At 43.2% G+C, this 20,922-nt stretch overlaps 1 protein-coding gene across 1 annotated transcript in view; it reads right to left on the reverse strand.

Moving 5' to 3' along the window:
- The window catches only part of myo5aa (myosin VAa), a gene marked incomplete at its 3' end in the record, with an annotated part of 144,366 nt that overhangs the window by 65,758 nt on the left and 57,686 nt on the right, over window positions 1–20,922 (reverse strand). The window contains exons 9-13 of the mRNA XM_083653084.1: window positions 20,197–20,303; window positions 17,946–18,211; window positions 16,472–16,553; window positions 15,965–16,105; window positions 11,309–11,434 (exon numbers count right to left, since the gene is read on the reverse strand). Of these exons, the coding sequence (XP_083509210.1) occupies window positions 11,309–11,434; window positions 15,965–16,105; window positions 16,472–16,553; window positions 17,946–18,211; window positions 20,197–20,303 (722 nt within the window). The remainder of the gene's footprint in view (window positions 1–11,308; window positions 11,435–15,964; window positions 16,106–16,471; window positions 16,554–17,945; window positions 18,212–20,196; window positions 20,304–20,922) is intronic.

The raw sequence follows: 20,922 nt of genomic DNA on the forward strand, positions 1-20,922 counted from the left end.
TATATATATGTGTATATATACATACATATATATATATATATATATATATATAATTATTATTCATTTTTGCAAAATGGACGTTATCACTATGACATGTATGATTCCAGTGAACAATTTCCAGTGAGAAATATGCTGACGCTGTCTTCACAATTTTTTAAGCGGTGTAGCCACTTCTATAGACGGCTCTGTGTGTTGGTAATCAAGATGTTTGTAGGCGAGATTTGGCCACTTCTATAGACTACTCTGTGTGTTGATAGACGAGATTTGGAGGAGACTCACCGAGATTTGGATTTGTGCGCACCGAGATTTGGGGAAAGAGGGGGTGTGTCATGTTGCGAGACTTGGGGGAGACTGTCTGTGTGGAGAGTGTGTGTGGACAAGGAAGTGCCATGCGCTCGCGGTTCAGACCAGACAATACGTCAACACAAGTCAGTGCTGCTGCTGCTGTGTTTATCTCTCCTTAAATTAACTTTGTCTCACTTCTCACTTGCACGACCTATCAGGGCTCGACACTAAGGACCTCCCGTTGTGCTCTGCTCATTACAATGAACAGCAATGAAAATGACACGAACGCAAATGAAACCTCTTTGACAACACACACACTCACCCTAAACAAACATATGGGCAGAGAGAAACACAGGCAGAGAGTGGAGCTCACGGTGCAAAAAGTGTCTGAATCTGATCTAAGGCTTTACCTTAGTTTCAGTTTAATTTCAGTCGGAATGCGCGTTTCTGCTCCTTTCATATCAGCCCCGCCTCTCTCTCACTCAACGCTGTGTGTCTGTCCCCACGCTCTCTCTCTCTCTCTCTCTCTCTTCCTCTCCATCTGTCACTCTCTCATTCACACACGCTTTACCATTATATTACACCATTAAACTGGCAAATTAAAATGACAACAATCACGTTAAAGATCACCCAACAAAAGCAACCGATGGTGGACTCAATCGCAGATAGCCTATATATTCGTCCCATCGCCCAACCCTACTGTATAAATAATAGCGAACCGATAGATAGATAGATATAGATAGATACTGTAGATAGATAGATTAGATACAGATAGATAGAAATATTAAAACTTCCCTTTTCAGGTGAATTTCAATAAGAAGGTTGATGATTTAACATCTAATCATTTGTATGATGTTTTATTTATGTTAAAGGTCACTTTGAGTGATTTTAACTAATAATAATGTAGAAAAACAAAAGATTTAAATTTGGGATGGTTCAGGACACCTTAGATTTATTTTGGGACGGTTCCGCGACAATGGTGGAAAAAGTTAGTGTCGAGCCCTGCATCTAGCCTCTTAACTTTGCTCTCAAAGTGCACCATTTTACTTACATGCATTTTACTTGAAAATGGACAAAATCCCCCCCCCCCCCCCCAAACATTTCTATTGTACATTTCTATACGTTAATAAATATCAATGAACCAAATTAAACCAAAGGTCACCATTTTTATGCATGTCAGCCGCTTCTATAAGTCATTATATGTGTGTACACACGAGATGCATGGATGAGATTGAACCTATAGGCGCCTCCCCTCAGTTCAAATGTGGAAGAGAGAGTGAGAGTGGATACAGAAGGCACCACGGCTCCAGATGTACGCGCGCCTCCGTCCTGCAACATCTGCACCGCTTACTTCAACACCTGGGTGTTGGATTGTTATTTCACAGGAGTACAGAGGACTGATAGAGAGCCTCGTCACACGGCGCAACGACAAGCTCAAGATATCTTCAGATTTTTGTATGAAAATTCAAATCATGTTTTCTTTCTGTAAACAAAATATGCAGTGTGCTTACATCAGCAGGGCACCAAACAATTTCAACCAATAACATCATGACATCCAGCTGTCAAACAATCTTTACGGCTAGAAGAAAATTCCAAGAATGCTTTGCAACATGGCTACATAACATTAATAAATGTTAACATATAGTGTATGACTGCATGGAAATGTTATGCCATTGGTAATATGATAGCAAATCATAGCGTACAAAGTGAACATGCATAGCACATGTTGCCATATAACCAATGATGTTATATGAAGGAGGATGCTGGGTTATGTGGAGCATCAGGTCCTTGTGCTGCTCAGAGCGTTGCCATGCTGCTTCTCTCTCCAGCTTCATTAAGCAAGATGACCACAGCACCCGCCCTCCACAGCCACCAAGGTGCACTAACAGCACCCCCCCTCCCCCCTCCACAGCCGCCGAGGTGCACTAACAGCACCCCCCCCCCCCCTCCACAGTCAGCCACCAAGGTGCACTAAAAGCACCCCCCCTCCCCCCCTCCACAGCCACTGAGGTGCACTAACAGCACCCCCCCTCCCCCCCTCCCGCTTTGTGCCCTGTTTCTTTCATTTCCAATCCCTTTTTCTCCAGGGGTCCTACACATTTTGAATTAAAAAAAGAAATACTTTTCCAGATCTCAATCTGTTTTGAATATTTTGTCTGGTGTTCAATATGATTCATTCATTTTAGTCGGTATTTGATATAACTAGCGCTTGATTCTTAGGCTTGCTCGCTGCGTGGGCTCGCTAGGCCTCGTCCGCCCTGCAGCTTGCATATGCAGCTCGGCTGCTGTGTGGCCTCGCCTGCTCTATTGGCGCGCACGCAAGCGTGTGTGTGTGTGTGCCCCTTAAGTTTACATCAGTGCCTATGACATCATCAGTGATGTCATAAGATGATTTTGCTCTTATGACATCACTGATGCCATGTCACAATGCCTCCTATGACATCATCAGTGGGACAAAAATTTAAACAGATTGCCCTAAGCCCCTTTTATAGAATAAGATAGATAGATAGATAGATAGATAGATAAATAGATAGATAGATAGATAGATAGATGTAGGGCTGTAATGAACGATTATTTTCATTATCGATTAATCTGTCGATTATTTTCTCGACTAATCAATTTGGTTTCGTCTATAAAATGTCACGAAATGGTAAACATGCCCATCAGTTTTTTTCAAAAGCCCAAAATGACATCGTCAAATGTCTTCTCTTGTCCTGACCAACAGTCCACAACCCCAAAATAATCAGTTTATAGAAGACAAAAAAAAATCACATTTAAGCTGAAACGAGTTTTAGTATTTTTTCTAAACGATTAATCGATTATAAAAATAGTTTGGGAATCCAATTATGTTAATTTTCTGCAGATTGACTAATCTTTTAATTGACCAATCCGCAGTGCTAATAATGCATGTGGAAAAACTGTGGATACAAAAGGCTCTACAAGAATATAAATGCTATAATTATGTGTGTATCAGACTGAACCACAACACTTTCCATTTTTTTTAATTCCCAAACTATTGATCAAATACATTTTTGATACTTTTCCAGATGTGCGTAGGAACCCTGTTTTTCCACCCAAAGTGCCTTTAATGTTCCCCATGCAGCATCACACACACACACACACACACACACACACACACACACACACACACACACACACACACACACACACACACACACACACACACACACACACACACACACACACACACACACACACCCACACCCCTTGGTGCGGTTAAGCATGATAATAACCCTGTGATGGAGAGCGACAGGGAAGGAGGAAGAATGGAGCCCAGATAGAGAGAGAGCTACAGAGCTGTGAGGTGGGCCAGCGTTGGAAGAAGGCCTCTGTTTACCTGCTACTGGCGGGGAAGGGTTGTCATGATGGGGACAGAACCAAACATACATGGACAACATATGGAGACACACGATGACAAAAGAAACAATCACATGAAAAGGAAAGGTTAAGGGAAACCAAAAAGGTCAAAATCATCATCACCACACACAAAACTAAAAGACATGACTATGATTCAAACTGAAACGGAAATGAAACCAAGCAGACTAGATTTTTTGGCAAAATGGAAGTTATCACTATAATGACATGTATGATTCCAGTGAATAATTTATAGTAGAGAGAAGCGTCTGCACATCCACTATGCAAACCAGGTGCTAGACTAACAAAGCTATACGTTGAAAAGAAAAAAAAAAAAGAAAAAAAAAAAAAAAAAAAAAAAGAAAAAAAAGTCTGCACTCTGGAGCATACTTGAAGACTTGGAGTTTATTAACGTTTCGGTTCAACAACCTTCATCAGAATGGAGACAAACAGGACAAGCATTCACATATATGGAACAGCCCAGCCAATCACAGCATCTCACCTAATAGCCCACAGGTGTGCTCACTAATTGTTCAGAGGGTGTGTCCATAGGTCCTGCTCCATCATCACACTCCACACGACCGACCACAAAACACATCACAAAATAATGCAAAATGCATAATACAAAAAACAATGCGAACACAACACATGTTTTCAAGACAATGGGGAAGAGACCAAACGGAACTCCACTACCACTGAAACATAGTTAATACAATACAGTAGAAATAAAGTTAAGGAATGTCAAAATTAACCAAATTGCAATGAATAGGATTCAAAAGCCTGGCAATCAAGAAATTAAGATAACATAGGTAGAAATTTTTAATTTTTTTTAAAAAACCTAGCAATCAAATTTTTTTGAGATAACCTAGGTAGAAAGAACAGAAAAACAAGAAAAACAATGCCATACAATATCCCTGTAATTGGAGGGAGGGGGGGGGGGGGGGTGTAGTTTGGCCTACAGAAAAGGTCTGAGGTCAAAAGACTCATTTAGCCCTCTAGCAACACTATCCAAAGTGGAGATCCAAAAAGCCTCTCTCTTGAGAAGTAAAATATTGATATCTCCACCTCTAGGTGGCGTCATGACCTGCTCAATACCTATATATTTGAGTGATGAAATGGGGTGTTGTGCTTGAGCAAAATGTAAGGCCACTGGATTCTTGAAGTCTTGTGTTCTGATGTTACTCCTATGTTCAGAGATCCTCGTCTTGATTTGTCTAGACGTCTTACCTACATAGACTAACCCACAGGTGCACATGATCATGTAAATAACATTTGACGTAGTGCAAGTGATAATGCCTTTTATCTTGAACTTTTTCCCAGTAACAGGATGGTTGAATGTGTTACATTTGTACGTGAAGTTACATTGTGCACATCTGCCGCATTTATAATTACCATCTGGGATCTGTGTCAAAAAATGGGAGGGTGTGGGCTGACGTAGGTGTGATCTGACTAGTTGATTCCTCAGATTGGGTGGTCGTCTGTATACAATACGAGGAGGAGCTGCAAAAGAATCACGGAGAGAGGGGTCAGACTGTAGAATGTGCCAGTGCTTTTTGATTATTTGTTCAAAATGGCGACCCAAAGGAGAGTACTGAACAAAACAGTAAGTACGCTGTTCCCTAGTTCTCTCCCTGGAGGTCAGACACTCCAATTGGGAGCTATCCTTGAATCGATCAGCGGCTGGTTTGATCCAGTGGTCCGGGTAGCCACGCTGCCTAAGACGGGACTCCAGATCTGTTGCATGGACGTGATAAGACTGATCTGTACTACATATCCTACGGATGCGTTTGAACTGGCCCACAGGTAAACCCTTTTTAAGGGGGGTGGGATGAAAACTGTCTGCATGAAGGAGGGAGTTACGATCAGTGGGCTTTCTATACAGATCTGTTCTAAGACTGTTATTTTCTTTGATGATCAGAATATCAAGGAAATTCATTTTTTCTGTATCAAAGGACATTGTGAAGTTCAAATGCTCACTGCTAGAATTTAAAAGAGCATGGAAAGCTGTCAACTGGGAAGATGACCCTGTCCAATGTACATAGATGTCATCTATAAAACGTTTGTACATTTTGATATATGGCAAAAAAGGATTCTTGTCAGGGTTGAGGATGTAATCATTTTCTAGAAGACCAACAAACAAATTGGCATAATTGGGAGCCATTTTGCTCCCCATGGCAGTGCCTCGTTTTTGTAAGTAATAACTATTTTCAAACAAAAACACATTATGTGTGAGCACCAATTCAGTCAGATATTTTAGGCAGTCAGTACTAGGAATATTTTCAGTTCTTTGATTAAGAAAATGCTCTATAGCCTCTAAACCTCCAGAGTGTGGTATACAAGTATACAAGCTTTCAACATCAAAACAAACAAGAATAGAGTCTTCTTCAATAGTATCATGAGATTGCAGAGACTGAATGAAATCGCTAGAGTCCCTAGTGTAAGAGGGAAGTGTGAATACATGAGGTTTTAAAAAGTGGTCTATAAAAGCAGAGATTTTTTCTGTGAGACAGCCAATCCCTGAAATAATGGGTCTACCAGGTGGAACCGTATCAAAGACCTTATGAATCTTAGGCAGGGTGTACATAACAGGGGTCACAGGATGGTCAACTTTCATGTATTCATATTCATGTTTATTTATATCACCAGCTTCTAAATACTGCAAAAGAACAGAGTGGATGTGATCTCTGAACTCTGAAGTGGGGTTCTTGGTCAGTTTCTGATAAAACTCTACATTTGTAAGTTGTCTGTGAATTTCACCTATATAATCAGCTCTGTCTTGCAAAACTATGGCGCCTCCTTTGTCTGCAGATTTAATCACAACAGACATGACCTTGACTCTGACTCCAGCAGCCATTCCATCAGGAACGAATCGGGCCCCTCCCCTTTTTTAGAGGAGCGCCACCAGAACACACTCCCTCCCAGCGGACGTGGAAGTGGTGTAGGAGGGGCCAGAGGAAGAAACGCAAGCGCCCAGAGATACCACAGCCCGGGCCCGTGGACACTGCGCAATCGACAACCAACGTGATCAACCTGTCCAGTAGGTCTCTGTCTGATCCCTGTTTAGAAGCCCTTAGTAAGGGCCTTTCTTTCGTACCCACCACATACTGTCATGACTTTGAGACTCTGGTTGATTTCCATAAGTTTTTTCGAAATTTAAGACTAAAAGAATTTTTCCAGTCTAATAGAGAAAATGCACTGTTGGGTGTTAATTCTGATGCTGTTCAGCAGCCTGCCCCAACCCCGCCTGAGCCGGCAGAGATTGAGTCTGACTTGGGTACACAGAAGTCTCTTTTTAGAAAGAAATCGACCTTTATTCCTCCAAAACATAGGAACGCGTCTGTAGACACGTACTGCAGGTTGGTGGAGAGTGAAGTTTCACAGCTCTTGGGAAAGAAGCGGCAGTACCAGGTTGTCAATAACCTCCCAAAAGCACAACGTGAAGCCCTACAAGATCTCAAACAAGACCAATCTGTTGTGATTAAATCTGCAGACAAAGGAGGCGCCATAGTTTTGCAAGACAGAGCTGATTATATAGGTGAAATTCACAGACAACTTACAAATGTAGAGTTTTATCAGAAACTGACCAAGAACCCCACTTCAGAGTTCAGAGATCACATCCACTCTGTTCTTTTGCAGTATTTAGAAGCTGGTGATATAAATAAACATGAATATGAATACATGAAAGTTGACCATCCTGTGACCCCTGTTATGTACACCCTGCCTAAGATTCATAAGGTCTTTGATACGGTTCCACCTGGTAGACCCATTATTTCAGGGATTGGCTGTCTCACAGAAAAAATCTCTGCTTTTATAGACCACTTTTTAAAACCTCATGTATTCACACTTCCCTCTTACACTAGGGACTCTAGCGATTTCATTCAGTCTCTGCAATCTCATGATACTATTGAAGAAGACTCTATTCTTGTTTGTTTTGATGTTGAAAGCTTGTATACTTGTATACCACACTCTGGAGGTTTAGAGGCTATAGAGCATTTTCTTAATCAAAGAACTGAAAATATTCCTAGTACTGACTGCCTAAAATATCTGACTGAATTGGTGCTCACACATAATGTGTTTTTGTTTGAAAATAGTTATTACTTACAAAAACGAGGCACTGCCATGGGGAGCAAAATGGCTCCCAATTATGCCAATTTGTTTGTTGGTCTTCTAGAAAATGATTACATCCTCAACCCTGACAAGAATCCTTTTTTGCCATATATCAAAATGTACAAACGTTTTATAGATGACATCTATGTACATTGGACAGGGTCATCTTCCCAGTTGACAGCTTTCCATGCTCTTTTAAATTCTAGCAGTGAGCATTTGAACTTCACAATGTCATTTGATACAGAAAAAATGAATTTCCTTGATATTCTGATCATCAAAGAAAATAACAGTCTTAGAACAGATCTGTATAGAAAGCCCACTGATCGTAACTCCCTCCTTCATGCAGACAGTTTTCATCCCACCCCCCTTAAAAAGGGTTTACCTGTGGGCCAGTTCAAACGCATCCGTAGGATATGTAGTACAGATCAGTCTTATCACGTCCATGCAACAGATCTGGAGTCCCGTCTTAGGCAGCGTGGCTACCCGGACCACTGGATCAAACCAGCCGCTGATCGATTCAAGGATAGCTCCCAATTGGAGTGTCTGACCTCCAGGGAGAGAACTAGGGAACAGCGTACTTACTGTTTTGTTCAGTACTCTCCTTTGGGTCGCCATTTTGAACAAATAATCAAAAAGCACTGGCACATTCTACAGTCTGACCCCTCTCTCCGTGATTCTTTTACAGCTCCTCCTCGTATTGTATACAGACGACCACCCAATCTGAGGAATCAACTAGTCAGATCACACCTACGTCAGCCCACACCCTCCCATTTTTTGACACAGATCCCAGATGGTAATTATAAATGCGGCAGATGTGCACAATGTAACTTCACGTACAAATGTAACACATTCAACCATCCTGTTACTGGGAAAAAGTTCAAGATAAAAGGCATTATCACTTGCACTACGTCAAATGTTATTTACATGATCATGTGCACCTGTGGGTTAGTCTATGTAGGTAAGACGTCTAGACAAATCAAGACGAGGATCTCTGAACATAGGAGTAACATCAGAACACAAGACTTCAAGAATCCAGTGGCCTTACATTTTGCTCAAGCACAACACCCCATTTCATCACTCAAATATATAGGTATTGAGCAGGTCATGACGCCACCTAGAGGTGGAGATATCAATCTTTTACTTCTCAAGAGAGAGGCTTTTTGGATCTCCACTTTGGATAGTGTTGCTAGAGGGCTAAATGAGTCTTTTGACCTCAGACCTTTTCTGTAGGCCAAACTACACCCCCCCCCCCCCCTCCCTCCAATTACAGGGATATTGTATGGCATTGTTTTTCTTGTTTTTCTGTTCTTTCTACCTAGGTTATCTCAAAAAAATTTGATTGCTAGGTTTTTTAAAAAATTTAAAAAATTTCTACCTATGTTATCTTAATTTCTTGATTGCCAGGCTTTTGAATCCTATTCATTGCAATTTGGTTAATTTTGACATTCCTTAACTTTATTTCTACTGTATTGTATTAACTATGTTTCAGTGGTAGTGGAGTTCCGTTTGGTCTCTTCCCCATTGTCTTGAAAACATGTGTTGTGTTCGCATTGTTTTTTGTATTATGCATTTTGCATTATTTTGTGATGTGTTTTGTGGTCGGTCGTGTGGAGTGTGATGATGGAGCAGGACCTATGGACACACCCTCTGAACAATTAGTGAGCACACCTGTGGGCTATTAGGTGAGATGCTGTGATTGGCTGGGCTGTTCCATATATGTGAATGCTTGTCCTGTTTGTCTCCATCCAGTGAATAATTTCCAATGAGAAACATGCTGACGTACAGAGAGGACTGCTAGAGAGCTTCATCCCATGGTACAACGACAATCACCTGAAGCTCAATATCAGCAAAGCCAATGAGCTTGTGGTGGACTACCAGAGGAACACGAGGCCCCCTGTCCTGGCTGCATCCAGGGAGAGGAAGTGAAGAGGGTCCTATTAGGAGCAGATTGCTCTTTTATAGAGCGCCGGCAAAGACTAGGGGCGTGGCATCAAAGAGAAAAGTCTTCAGGTGACACTCTGACGTGATGGATTGCTTCTAATGAGCCAAGCCGAAGAGGGGGCCTCGCTGAACTCAAAAAACGAGAGATTACCTTTAAATCTTTCATTACAGTGAAGTTGACCTTTAAACTTTTAGATATAAAATGTCATCATTTCATCCTATTATTTGTGTGAAATTTGGTCATTTAGTCAATTCATTCTTGAGTTATGGCCAAAAATGTATTTTGTGAGGTCACAGACCTTTGATCACCAAATTGTAATCAGTTCATCTTTGAGTCCAAGTGGATGTTTGTGGCAAATGTTTAAAGGAAGGAATTCCCTGAAGGCGTTCCTGAGACATTCTCCTCGGCTGATGAGCAAATGTAATGCTTCAGTTCTTGGGCATGGAAATAAATCAAGCTGAGCTACCCTCTCATATATTTATATATGATATATATATATATATATCCCTCTCATATATTTATATATATATATATATATATATATATATATATATATATATATATATATATATATATATATATATATATATGTGTGTATATATATCCCTCTCATATATATATATATATATATATATATAACCCTCTCATATATTTAGCAGTGGAGTTTTCACAGAGGCTTTCGTCCTATATATATACTGTATGTGTGTGTATATATATCCCTCTCATATGTGTGTGTGTATATATATATATATATATATATATATATATATATATATATATATATAAAACCCTCTCATATATTTAGCAGTGGAGTTTTCACAGAGGCTTTCGTCCTGTCCAAAAACGCCTTTTGAAAATACCAATATCGGTCATTAGAACAGTTTGATTAGAGATTTTTCAAAGGGATCCCATTTTAATATCAGGGGAGCGCAGGGGAAAGCCTGCACTAGTCCTTGACCCATTTATCTGTAACCTAAGGATGAGGATCTAAAAACAGACATGGGAAATACTGGGTCAAATGCCACTTCATCAGGGGATATAGAGCATATTACATTGCACTGGATTACACACACACACACACACACACACACACACACACACACACACACACACACACACACACACACACACACACACACGCGCACACACATGCTAGCAAGCACACACACATTTTCATGGCTAAAACTTTGTGTCGAGACAGTGGTAGCAATAACAAAAGTCCATCATCTATCCTACAACTGTCTTCCACTGAAGCCTATTTGCCCCTAATAATGCTGTAGTAGATCGAGCTGAGAAGGAGTAATGTAACAGAAACATCTACTCATTCCTTTTCTGACTCAAAGGAGAACAAAATGAGCATTTTCTGAGCAGTTCCTGAGTAGAGTTGGAGCAACAGTGCAGTGAAAGTGGGACGACACTGAGCAACAAAAAGCACCGCTCGTTCCCATGTCCTCAGTGCCTACGGGCCAGCTGGGCTCGTCAAAAGAGGAGTTTGCATGTTCTCCCCGTGCTCCTCTGGGGTTTCCACCAGATAGGAACCCCTCACCGCTCACACACACAAGGCAAACACAAAACAAATACAGTGTCGGTCGAGCCCACCTTGTCGGCAAAATGCTGGACGATAAAGGCCCGGTTGGACATGCGTGGCTTATCAAACAGCGAGCAGGTCTTCAGGTGGGTGTTGTACAGTTTCTGAGCCCACGAATCATCAGAACCTTTAGGCATCTGCAATACACAGGACAGGTAGTTTGATCTAAAGTGCTTTACATAAAATGGATGAAAGGAAAAGAGGAGTGTTACAAGGGAATAGGCATTGAAAAATGTTAAACCGGTTCGATATTCGCCCAAAGAACGTATCAAACCGGTATATCGGGGGGAAAAAAAAAAAAAAAAAAAAATTGTGTAGCCCATAACCCTTGTACCCCGCTAACCCGCTAACCCTTAACCATCCACTGGTCCCTTGACAGGGACCTTGATATTAGTTCTTATTTTTGATAGTCTTAATTAATTAAAAAAAATTTTTTTATTGATTCTTATCCATTGGTAACTTCATCTCTCATACCTCATATCAACATTTCATGCTTACTCAGAATTTTAACCCCTCGAATGCCAGTTTACTGTACTTACTATACAAAACAATTTTCAGTTGAAAACACAAAATATGATTTTTTTCCCTTCCCATGAATGCCACCTGGTGGTGGGGTGGTGGGATTATCATAGCTTTGGATTGGTCACATTTTTCGCAGAGGAATTACTTTCTTCCAGCTTCCATCTTTTGAGAATTGCAAATTTGCATTTTTTCCATGGTCATGGATCTTGATATTAGTACTTGTTTTTTATATTTATAATTAACCATTTACTTATTTTTTATCGATCCATATCCCTTCCTGACTCCATTCATCCTACCTCATATCCGTAGTTTAACATCCGGCTGAAAACACACGCTTGAACGACACCATTTAGGCCATGAGCGAGAGAGCTCAGAGCTGGCCTCCACGGATGACGCTCTGACCGCCTCCGCCGCCCAAGAGGCTCCTTCGTAGCCTGGGTAAACCCATCCCCCACGTGACCTGCTCTCAGACCTGTTCTCAGTCACTAGTGACTGGGAACTGAGAGAGCAGGTCACGTGGTGGCTGGGTTTACCTAGGCTAGCTCCTTCGTGGGCATCGGATTTACTGTGCCTCGCTGCTTTTGCGTGTCTCAAAGCGGAAGTCATGGAAAGCTCTTAGAACGCCATGATCACGACAAGATTAGAGATCTAGAGTCAATTTTCGATGCCAATTCCAGCGATGCTATTCACGAGTCTCTACAACGAACGGGCGCGGAGATACGATGTACTTTCAAATAAGGTAAGTTTTACAAAAAAAACATGAAACTGCCCATTTTCGACTTCGAGCTAGTTTTCACAAAAAACACAAACGAGCTTCATTCATCCATCAATCTCGGTCTAAAGGCTTCAAATCATTAGTTTGCACCGGAAAATCCGCGTTCCCAGGTCATGTGACCATGTTTCCATGACGATCACTGTAGGGTATATTTCATGTAAATCTCCATGCAATTGGTTGCTGTGCCTACACTGGGCAAATGGGGGGGGGTCGGGGGGGGCTGAATTTCAGACCTTTCGCTCCAGGATTTTCCAAATTTAACTTACGCGATTACCGCTTCGATCCGGCTAGGGGGACCAGCGGGGTATAAGGATGACTGTAATGCGACTGCAGTTGGTGGCGATAATGCACCTCTAAGCTGGTATGCCAACCAGCACTAACACTGAATAAAAATAAGCAGAACCATTTAACTGTTTTTATTTCTCATAACTATTCAGCATAACTTAATTCAAACATCAACATAATAAAGAAAATAAGACTTTTGCCTACTAGTGCAACTTGACAGGAGGCTAATCCCCCCCCCCCCCCCCCCGTTTTTTTCCGGTTCGCACGTGATCAAACTGGTTTGGGCTCGTACACCGAACCGAACCGGTAAAACCGGAAATTGACCCATGCCTACAAGGTAAAATATAAGCTCCAAAAGGTCACAGTGTAAAATTATTAGCACATTTTTTACTTTGTGAGTGAATTCATATGCTTCCTCATTAGGTCCACATACGACACATACGAGGTTTTAAAAGGGTACGGTGGCGCAGTCGGTAGCGCTGTCGCCTCACAGCTAGAAGGTCCTGAGTTCGATTCTCGCCTGGGACGCTGTGGGCGCTGGAGTTGTGACCCCCCCATATCTTCAGTGCCTACTGCCCAGGTGGGCTATCTCGTCGAAAGGGCCTATATGTGTGGAGTTTGCATGTTCTCCCCGTACCCCCCAGGGGGTTCCTCCGTACATAACCCCCCACTAAAAAACATGCAGAAGATCGTCATCCGACCAGTGACGACAACATCTGAAGTTGGTCCCCGGGTGCTGGAAAGAAAAAGCGACCACTGCTCCTGGCCTGCCCCCTGGAGGAAAGGACAAGCCTGGATGGGTCAAATGCAGAGGACATATTTCACCGGCCACCGTCAGCATGAGTGTGTGTTGTGGCCGCATGCATGTGTGTTGAAGTGTTCGTGTGACAATAAAAGACGGGCTTGTCCATCTGAAATCGTCTTTAAATCGACACCCTCCCAAGTCCCAGAAATGTACATCTCTGGTATGGCTCAGAAGTGAACTGCCATCTCTGCAACACCCAGAACCCCAGCCTGCAGCACATTCTAACTGGCTGCAAATCAGCTTTGACCCAGGGCCGGTATGGATGGTGCCACGACCGGGTGCTGCGAAAAGTGGCGGAGGTTTTGGAGGCACGCAGACTTGAAGTGAATAAGACCAGCCTGTCAACATCCCAATGGCGGAAACACTTCACCAAGGAAGGAGCTGAGGCACAGAACATCAACCAGAAGGAGTCTGTCCTCACACCTGGATGTGAGTGGAACATGGTTGTTGATTTGGACCAGCCAGCAGCTGAAGTTCCCACTTGAGATCACCACAACTTCCCTACGACCACATCGTTCTGTGGTCGGCCTCTGTCAGGACCGTGATGATGGGTGAACTCACTGTCCCATGGCAGGAAGGCATGGAGGCAGCCTACGAGAGGAAGAAGGAGAAGTACAGAGAGTTGTCTGCGACATGCACAGAAGCAGGGTGGAGGCATCCACCTACCCTGTGGAAGTCAGCTGCAGAGGCTTCATTGGAAAATCCATCCAACATTTCCTAAAGATCCTCAGAGTTACTGGGTCCAGGCAGAGGAAGGCACTCAGGGAACTGGCTGAGGAGGCGGAGCAAGAGACCTTCTGGCTTTGGTTCAGGAGGAACGACGCAAAGTGGGACAAGAAAGGATCTTAGCTGCAGGGAGCGGTAAGGAGACGTCCATACCACTGCTCCACCACCTGGAGATGTTCTGTAGGGACGCTGCCCCACCACCTGGAGATGTTCTGCCCCACCACCTGGAGATGTTCTGGGATCAAAGGGGCCAAACATCTGTGAAGGGTGGCTCCCAGCTGACGACCCTGCAGCTGACCTGATGGCACGGGCGGAGGTGCGACAGGCAGCAATGCTCTGCAGGTAGCAAATACCTGTGCTTCCATCTGACACTTGACTGTACATAGGTTAAGACTACATTCTTATGCCTCTTACAATGTGTGACGTTTATATTTTTTTCATGCCTGAGTGTGAGCAACTGTAGCATGACTCAAATTCCCCTCGGGATCAATAAAGTTATTCTGATTCTGAAACCAGTATGTTTCTGGGCCTGGCTATCTTGAGTGAATTCTGTAAGTGGGTTTTTACTAGTTTTTATTAAATCCTAACTTTTTCCTAAATCTACTTTGAACCAATCTAAGTGACAGACTGGAACTAAAACCATGAGACCGGAGCATGGTCGTGGTTTTATACTGGGTTGCCTTATGCAGGTGAACTCTATTTGTGTGGGTGTGGGGAGACCCAGGTCTAGTGTGTGGTAGGAGGCATTAACAGGTAGACTGTCAAAAAATGCAAAGCAGAACGTGGGTGTGAAGGGACAGATGGGCTCATACTTTCCACAACAACCCACAAGCAATCTGCTCAAAACTCTCTGCATAATGCATGATGCTACTAGACTCACTTTGCTTTTCATCTCCAGTAGATCATGAGAAAGTCATTAGCTCCATCAATAGAGTTGTCTGGGTGGTCATGTTTTCACATGTTTTTCGGCAAGATATCTAAAAAGTTATTAACGGATTTGCCCAAAACTTAAGCAGGTCTTCATGGATCAACTTAGAATTGATTGATTTTCCACGCCCACTGGCCAAAGAAAAGAGAACTCCCGCACACTGTCGCCACTTGCACTCCACTGGCCAAAAGGGGGCGTGGCAACAAGCATGGCCAATCACAAAAAGGCGCCTAACTTCCAAATGGACTCATGTAAAATGACAAAACTTTGTAGAAAGTTTGGACATGGGGCACTATCAGTGGCGTTTTGAGACTGCAAACAACGGTTGTTACAGCCAGCTTATTTTAGAGTATTTTACAACGGCTTCGAACACGACTCAGCCAATCACAATCAAGGACCGGAACAATCCGTTTTATAAAAAAACATGTTAACCCTCTATAATAAATTATTTGATATACTGTATTTCTAGTATAAACTGTCATTTGATTTAGTGGGTGAAATTAACCCATTGATACCTGATGCAGCATTTCATGATGCAGTATATCCCTCATTTGTGTGTGTATCCCACACACAAATGCTGCATCAGGTATCAATGGATTACAACATTCAAAGCGCCTGAAAGGTACCCTGCACTCCTCGTCCAGCAGGTCCAGGATGCCCATCTTGGCCTCTATGAGGTTGATGCACGGCTGGTTGTCGTAGAAATCAATCAGAGTCCAGGGGATCTCCTCCCTCATGTACTCCTCCTGCTCCAGCTTGAACACATGCTACACACACGCACGCACGCACACACACACACACACACACACACACACACACACACACACACACACACACACACACACACACACACACACACACACACACACACACACACACACACACACACACACACACACACACACAGAATTGGGGGTGGGGGGGTTGGTTCAAAAAAGGATCAGATGCAACAATACAATCCCCTATGGATAATCCAGGTTGAGAAGTGGCATACAGTATACAGTATATGGAAACCTTGCTTAGACGGTAGAAGGGGTGAAATATGTGTAATTAAGCTTATACAGTGGGCACGCTCCCATTATAAATGTTTGTTATGTGTGCAGTTTTCAACAGGTAAAACACATGCCACTCACCATATTGAATTGTTGCTGGAGTTTCTCATTGGCATAGTTGATACAAAACTGCTCAAAGCTGTTGATCTCAAACGTCTCAAACCTGGTAGGAAGGAGAGGAGGGAAGAGCAGAAGTGCTGGTGAGCCAACTCACGTGATTAATGGAGGCTACATTGTAATCTGGGTCCAGATCATGTGCTGATCCTGAGTCAACTAAGGCAGTGGTTCCTTACGGTTTCTGTACTAAAAGCAAAATATACTAATCAGATGGGCAGGGCCGTGGCACAAAAATGGGGGTCCGTGCCCCCCCCCCAGTTTAGGGGTCGTTAACTCATTGAGTGCCACCAGCCACTTTCGGAGTTTTCAGAGCGTTTTCAGTGATTTCTCGAGGCCCACAGAATATTGTGTGATATTACTATGTAAACACCGAACACGCACAAAGAACGAGCTGGCTCTATTGTATCATCAGCAAAAAAAAGTGTATTGATACCATTTTCCGTTCTTTAGTTATGAGCCGGAGAAGATAGGTCGTTTTGAGCAAATACAGGCGTTTCAAATTATTAGCTGAGATATTCCGCCTTTTGTGAAATGAAGCATTTCAAGCACATTCACGGACTCTGAAGATAATATTTTCTGATGTAGTGACGTGGTGTAGTTGTGTGATGCCCTGCGTGCCCCACCCCCCTCTCCCCCCCTCCCCCCCTCAACTGCAAACTCCTCCCTCCCCACACTAACACACAGCCACTCTATTTTCGGAGCGCTCCGTGCCTCCGTTTTTGTTCCCAGCGCACACAGAAATGCCAAACGAGACTGCAGGGAAAGGTTTCGCCCTTCGGCGTCGGGTGCTGCCTTTCTGGCGGCTAATCGTGTGGATAAACTATGCAGACAGACAGACAGAGGCAGAGGGGCTGAGTTGTGTGCGCGGATTGACTTCTGTCCGCAGCCAACGTCAGCTCCCGACAGAGCAATCTATATGGCTCTGGCTGCAGCATGCATCGGTTTCTCTTTGATCACGGCTTTTTCCAGCTGTTTTCAGGACCTTTCTGTAATCTGTAGAGCACTGTCGCCACCTAATGAGTCGGTAAAATAGGTTATAGACCTCCAATAGCTACAATATTTGTACAGGAGATGCAGAAGGCTTTGATCGACGTCCCACCGTCAAAAAATGCATTGGACGTCGAAAGACGTCCTTGGCACTCTACGTCACTATTCAATTGGACGTCGAAAGACGTCCTTGGCACTCAATGAGTTAACATGAAAAAGTTTGAGAAACACTGAACTAAGGAAACACTTGGTCAATCAATAATACAAATGAAATCAATACGATCACAATATATCTCTTAATTGTGTATTGCATACTCCAAATCATTTTCGACAAAACACTATATCGGTGTGTCATCCTTTCTTGTATCGTGCCACGGCATATTGTTTCAAGCTTGAACTGTCCTACAGTAGAGCATGAAATCACCACACACATGCATACGCTCAGACATACCCATAGATGTCCAGGACCCCAATGAAGGAGTGCTGCTTGAAGTTGGTGATGAGGGCCTTGTTGACGTGCTCCACGATCCAGTTGAAGAGCTTGGCGTAGATGTGTTTAGACAGCGCATCGCGGGCGTTGGTGGCCTGCAGGCGGGGGATGGTCTTGATGTATGTCTCCGTGGCTGTCTTCAGCTTTCTGTGGCACAGCCAATGGGACATGTCCTCGTAGGTCACGCCCACCAGCTCGCAGAACGCCGTCAGGTGGCGGTTGTTGGGCTACAGCACAGAAAATGGATTTGTATTGTTATTGTCCAGCAGAAACCCAACAAAATGTCAGCTTTTCAGCAACTGAGAGAAAGCGGCCACTGACGGAGTCGGCCCACTTATTTTTCAGTCGGCATTGAGTCTACCCACTTCTAAATCCCCTCTGACCCGCATCCATTCAAGTAGTGTGCTGCATTTTTGTTCTCTTTTCTTCCTAAAGGCATGGCCCGCCCTACCCTGCCTCGATTGGTTGGTTGGATAAGCCAATCAGAGGCAGAGTAGGGTGGGTCCTTTCCTTTGCCTTCCTAGGATAAAAATGCCGGCTCACTCTCCTGCGGCCTACCTGCCCGACCTGAGGTGAGAAGATGAAGCTAACGCGAGCTACTAATGCTACACAAAGAATTGCCATTGTCATATCAGTACTTTGCTATATGGTGTTTAAAAAAATCTGTTTGCTGCATGCCGACAGTACCAGGTGAATGTTTATTACAAATAAACTCACCTCTCTGACTGAAAGACTATATCGCCTCATCGTGAAATGAATATATCTATATTCATGCTTTGGCCTGTGTAATAACAGTAATATTTTACAGCATTTATCCTTTGCTGGATAGGCCGCTTAAAAATACAAAATAAAATGGCAGGTGGGGGGATGGGGGTTGATTGGGGGGCGTAAATTACAGTCTACCAACTTCTCCAGGGAGCACCACACCAAGACTGCTGGTTCCATTGTTTACAGTTCCGACGACATCTCATATGCAGTTATCTGTTTATAGAGATTAGCCGACATGTCGTCTGGACCGAAAACACCTACAAAAAGTATATTATATTATTATTATATTATATTATTATATTATAATCGATACTACAAAAAGTATGGATGGATCAACTCCAACTGGATCCTCGCGTCAATCTGACTGTAAACAATGACCGCGGCGCGGCACTCTGTGTTCCCAGATTCTCTGAGTGGTCACACATTTCTTGTTTTATTGTTCCTCCTTGTTGAGTTTTGTTGTCACATACATGACGTTTCTTTTATCCAGTTCAGTTGAATGTATGTTTGCATTTTTCCCTATTGAGTTAAATGAGTATCTTGTTGTTTTTGTCTGACCTGCACATTCGTTTGGACAGATTCCCTTTCTGTCCCCTTATTATAATTATAAAGCGCAAATATAGTGTATAACTATAGACCTTATTCGATTGATGTCACTCACATACGGGCACGCCCGACATAGCGCTGCAGCTTTAAGTGACAACCTATGTGAGAGCAGCGTTTATAGGAAGCTAGCCGCCGTTAGCGGTACCTGTATCGTTCCAATTGTGTTCGGATGGTGACCTGCGTTAGGCATGGCTGTAGTAATGACAGCAATAAAGTCCCCGTGGTTTGTTTCTATCTCTACCGTCCACAGACGTGAAGGGAGCGAGACTGAGGATACGTCAGCAGCACAGGAGATGTGTGGATAGTTAGGAGAGACAGGTGAAACTTTCTGACAGCTCCTCACAGCAAAGTCTGTTCACCTCGTTTTTTCTTTTGTTTATTATTACAGGCATTAGCGGCAGCATACAAACAACAACTCTGGGGTTTTTATTGCTGTCATCACTATCGCTATTTTGTAATGGAACAGAAACGACAATAAGGCCGTTACTATAGTTGTCAGCTGCAGGACGGTATGTCAACAATATGGCGCTGTCCGGGGTTAGCGGATAAGGTCTATAGTCTTTAAAAAAGGCATACATTTATCTGTAGCTTCCTATTTTAGATACTTGTAACACCGGAGGGAAACTGCCACTGTACTGCCACTTCAGCTAACTGAAAATTAGCTCGTTAGCAATAGACCAATGAGCAGATTTCTCCCATAATGAGAAGCAGCATGATCAGGAACACAAAAAGGCAATTTATCATGACAAATGACAGGGAGATATGTGCTGTACTGTCAACACATGTCCTGTACTGTCAACACATGTCCCATCGCTGTTAATAATAATACTGTCCTTACAGCAATGAGGCTGCTGTCTGCATCTTTCTCCTTGATCTCCACGTTTCCCAGATGAAGGATAGCAGCCAGAACCTGGAACAGCCCCATCTGATTGGACTCATTAATACCTGCAGACAGACACACACACACACGCACGCACACACACACACACACACACACACACACACACACACACACACACACACACACACAAACTCTTATCTTACCCCCAGCAAAAGCATGCTTGAGCCTTAACCTATCTCAAATTCCCATAACTGTACGATAAACCCCAAACCTCAAGCTTCTTCCCTGGTGAGGAATGAGGATTGACAACAAGCTGTTTTGTGCCAGACCTGCTGGACTTGTGAGGACCTGATCTCACATGCAGCATTAGATCCAGACCTGCTGGACTTGTGAGGACCTGATCTCACATGCAGCATTAGATCCAGACCTGCTGGACTTGTGAGGACCTGATCTCACATGCAGCATTAGATGGGTAAATCTCATGATCTGGAGCCAGGAGGAAATTAATGACTTTTGCTGTGCGGAGGCTGACTAGATGAAAAAATAACAACCTGCCTGGCTGCAAGGAAACAAATCTCTGGCTGTTGTAGACAAAAGCACACAAGACCAACAACAACAACAGATATTTAACTGGCTTTTTGTAACAATATATTTCCACATTGGAAGAAGTGTTATTATTATTATCATCATCTAATATGATTTTTACCCAGACTGTTAAGAATA

Source organism: Poromitra crassiceps, assembly GCF_964638095.1.
Source record: "Poromitra crassiceps genome assembly, chromosome: 16".
Taxonomy (NCBI): Eukaryota; Metazoa; Chordata; class Actinopteri; order Beryciformes; family Melamphaidae; genus Poromitra; species Poromitra crassiceps.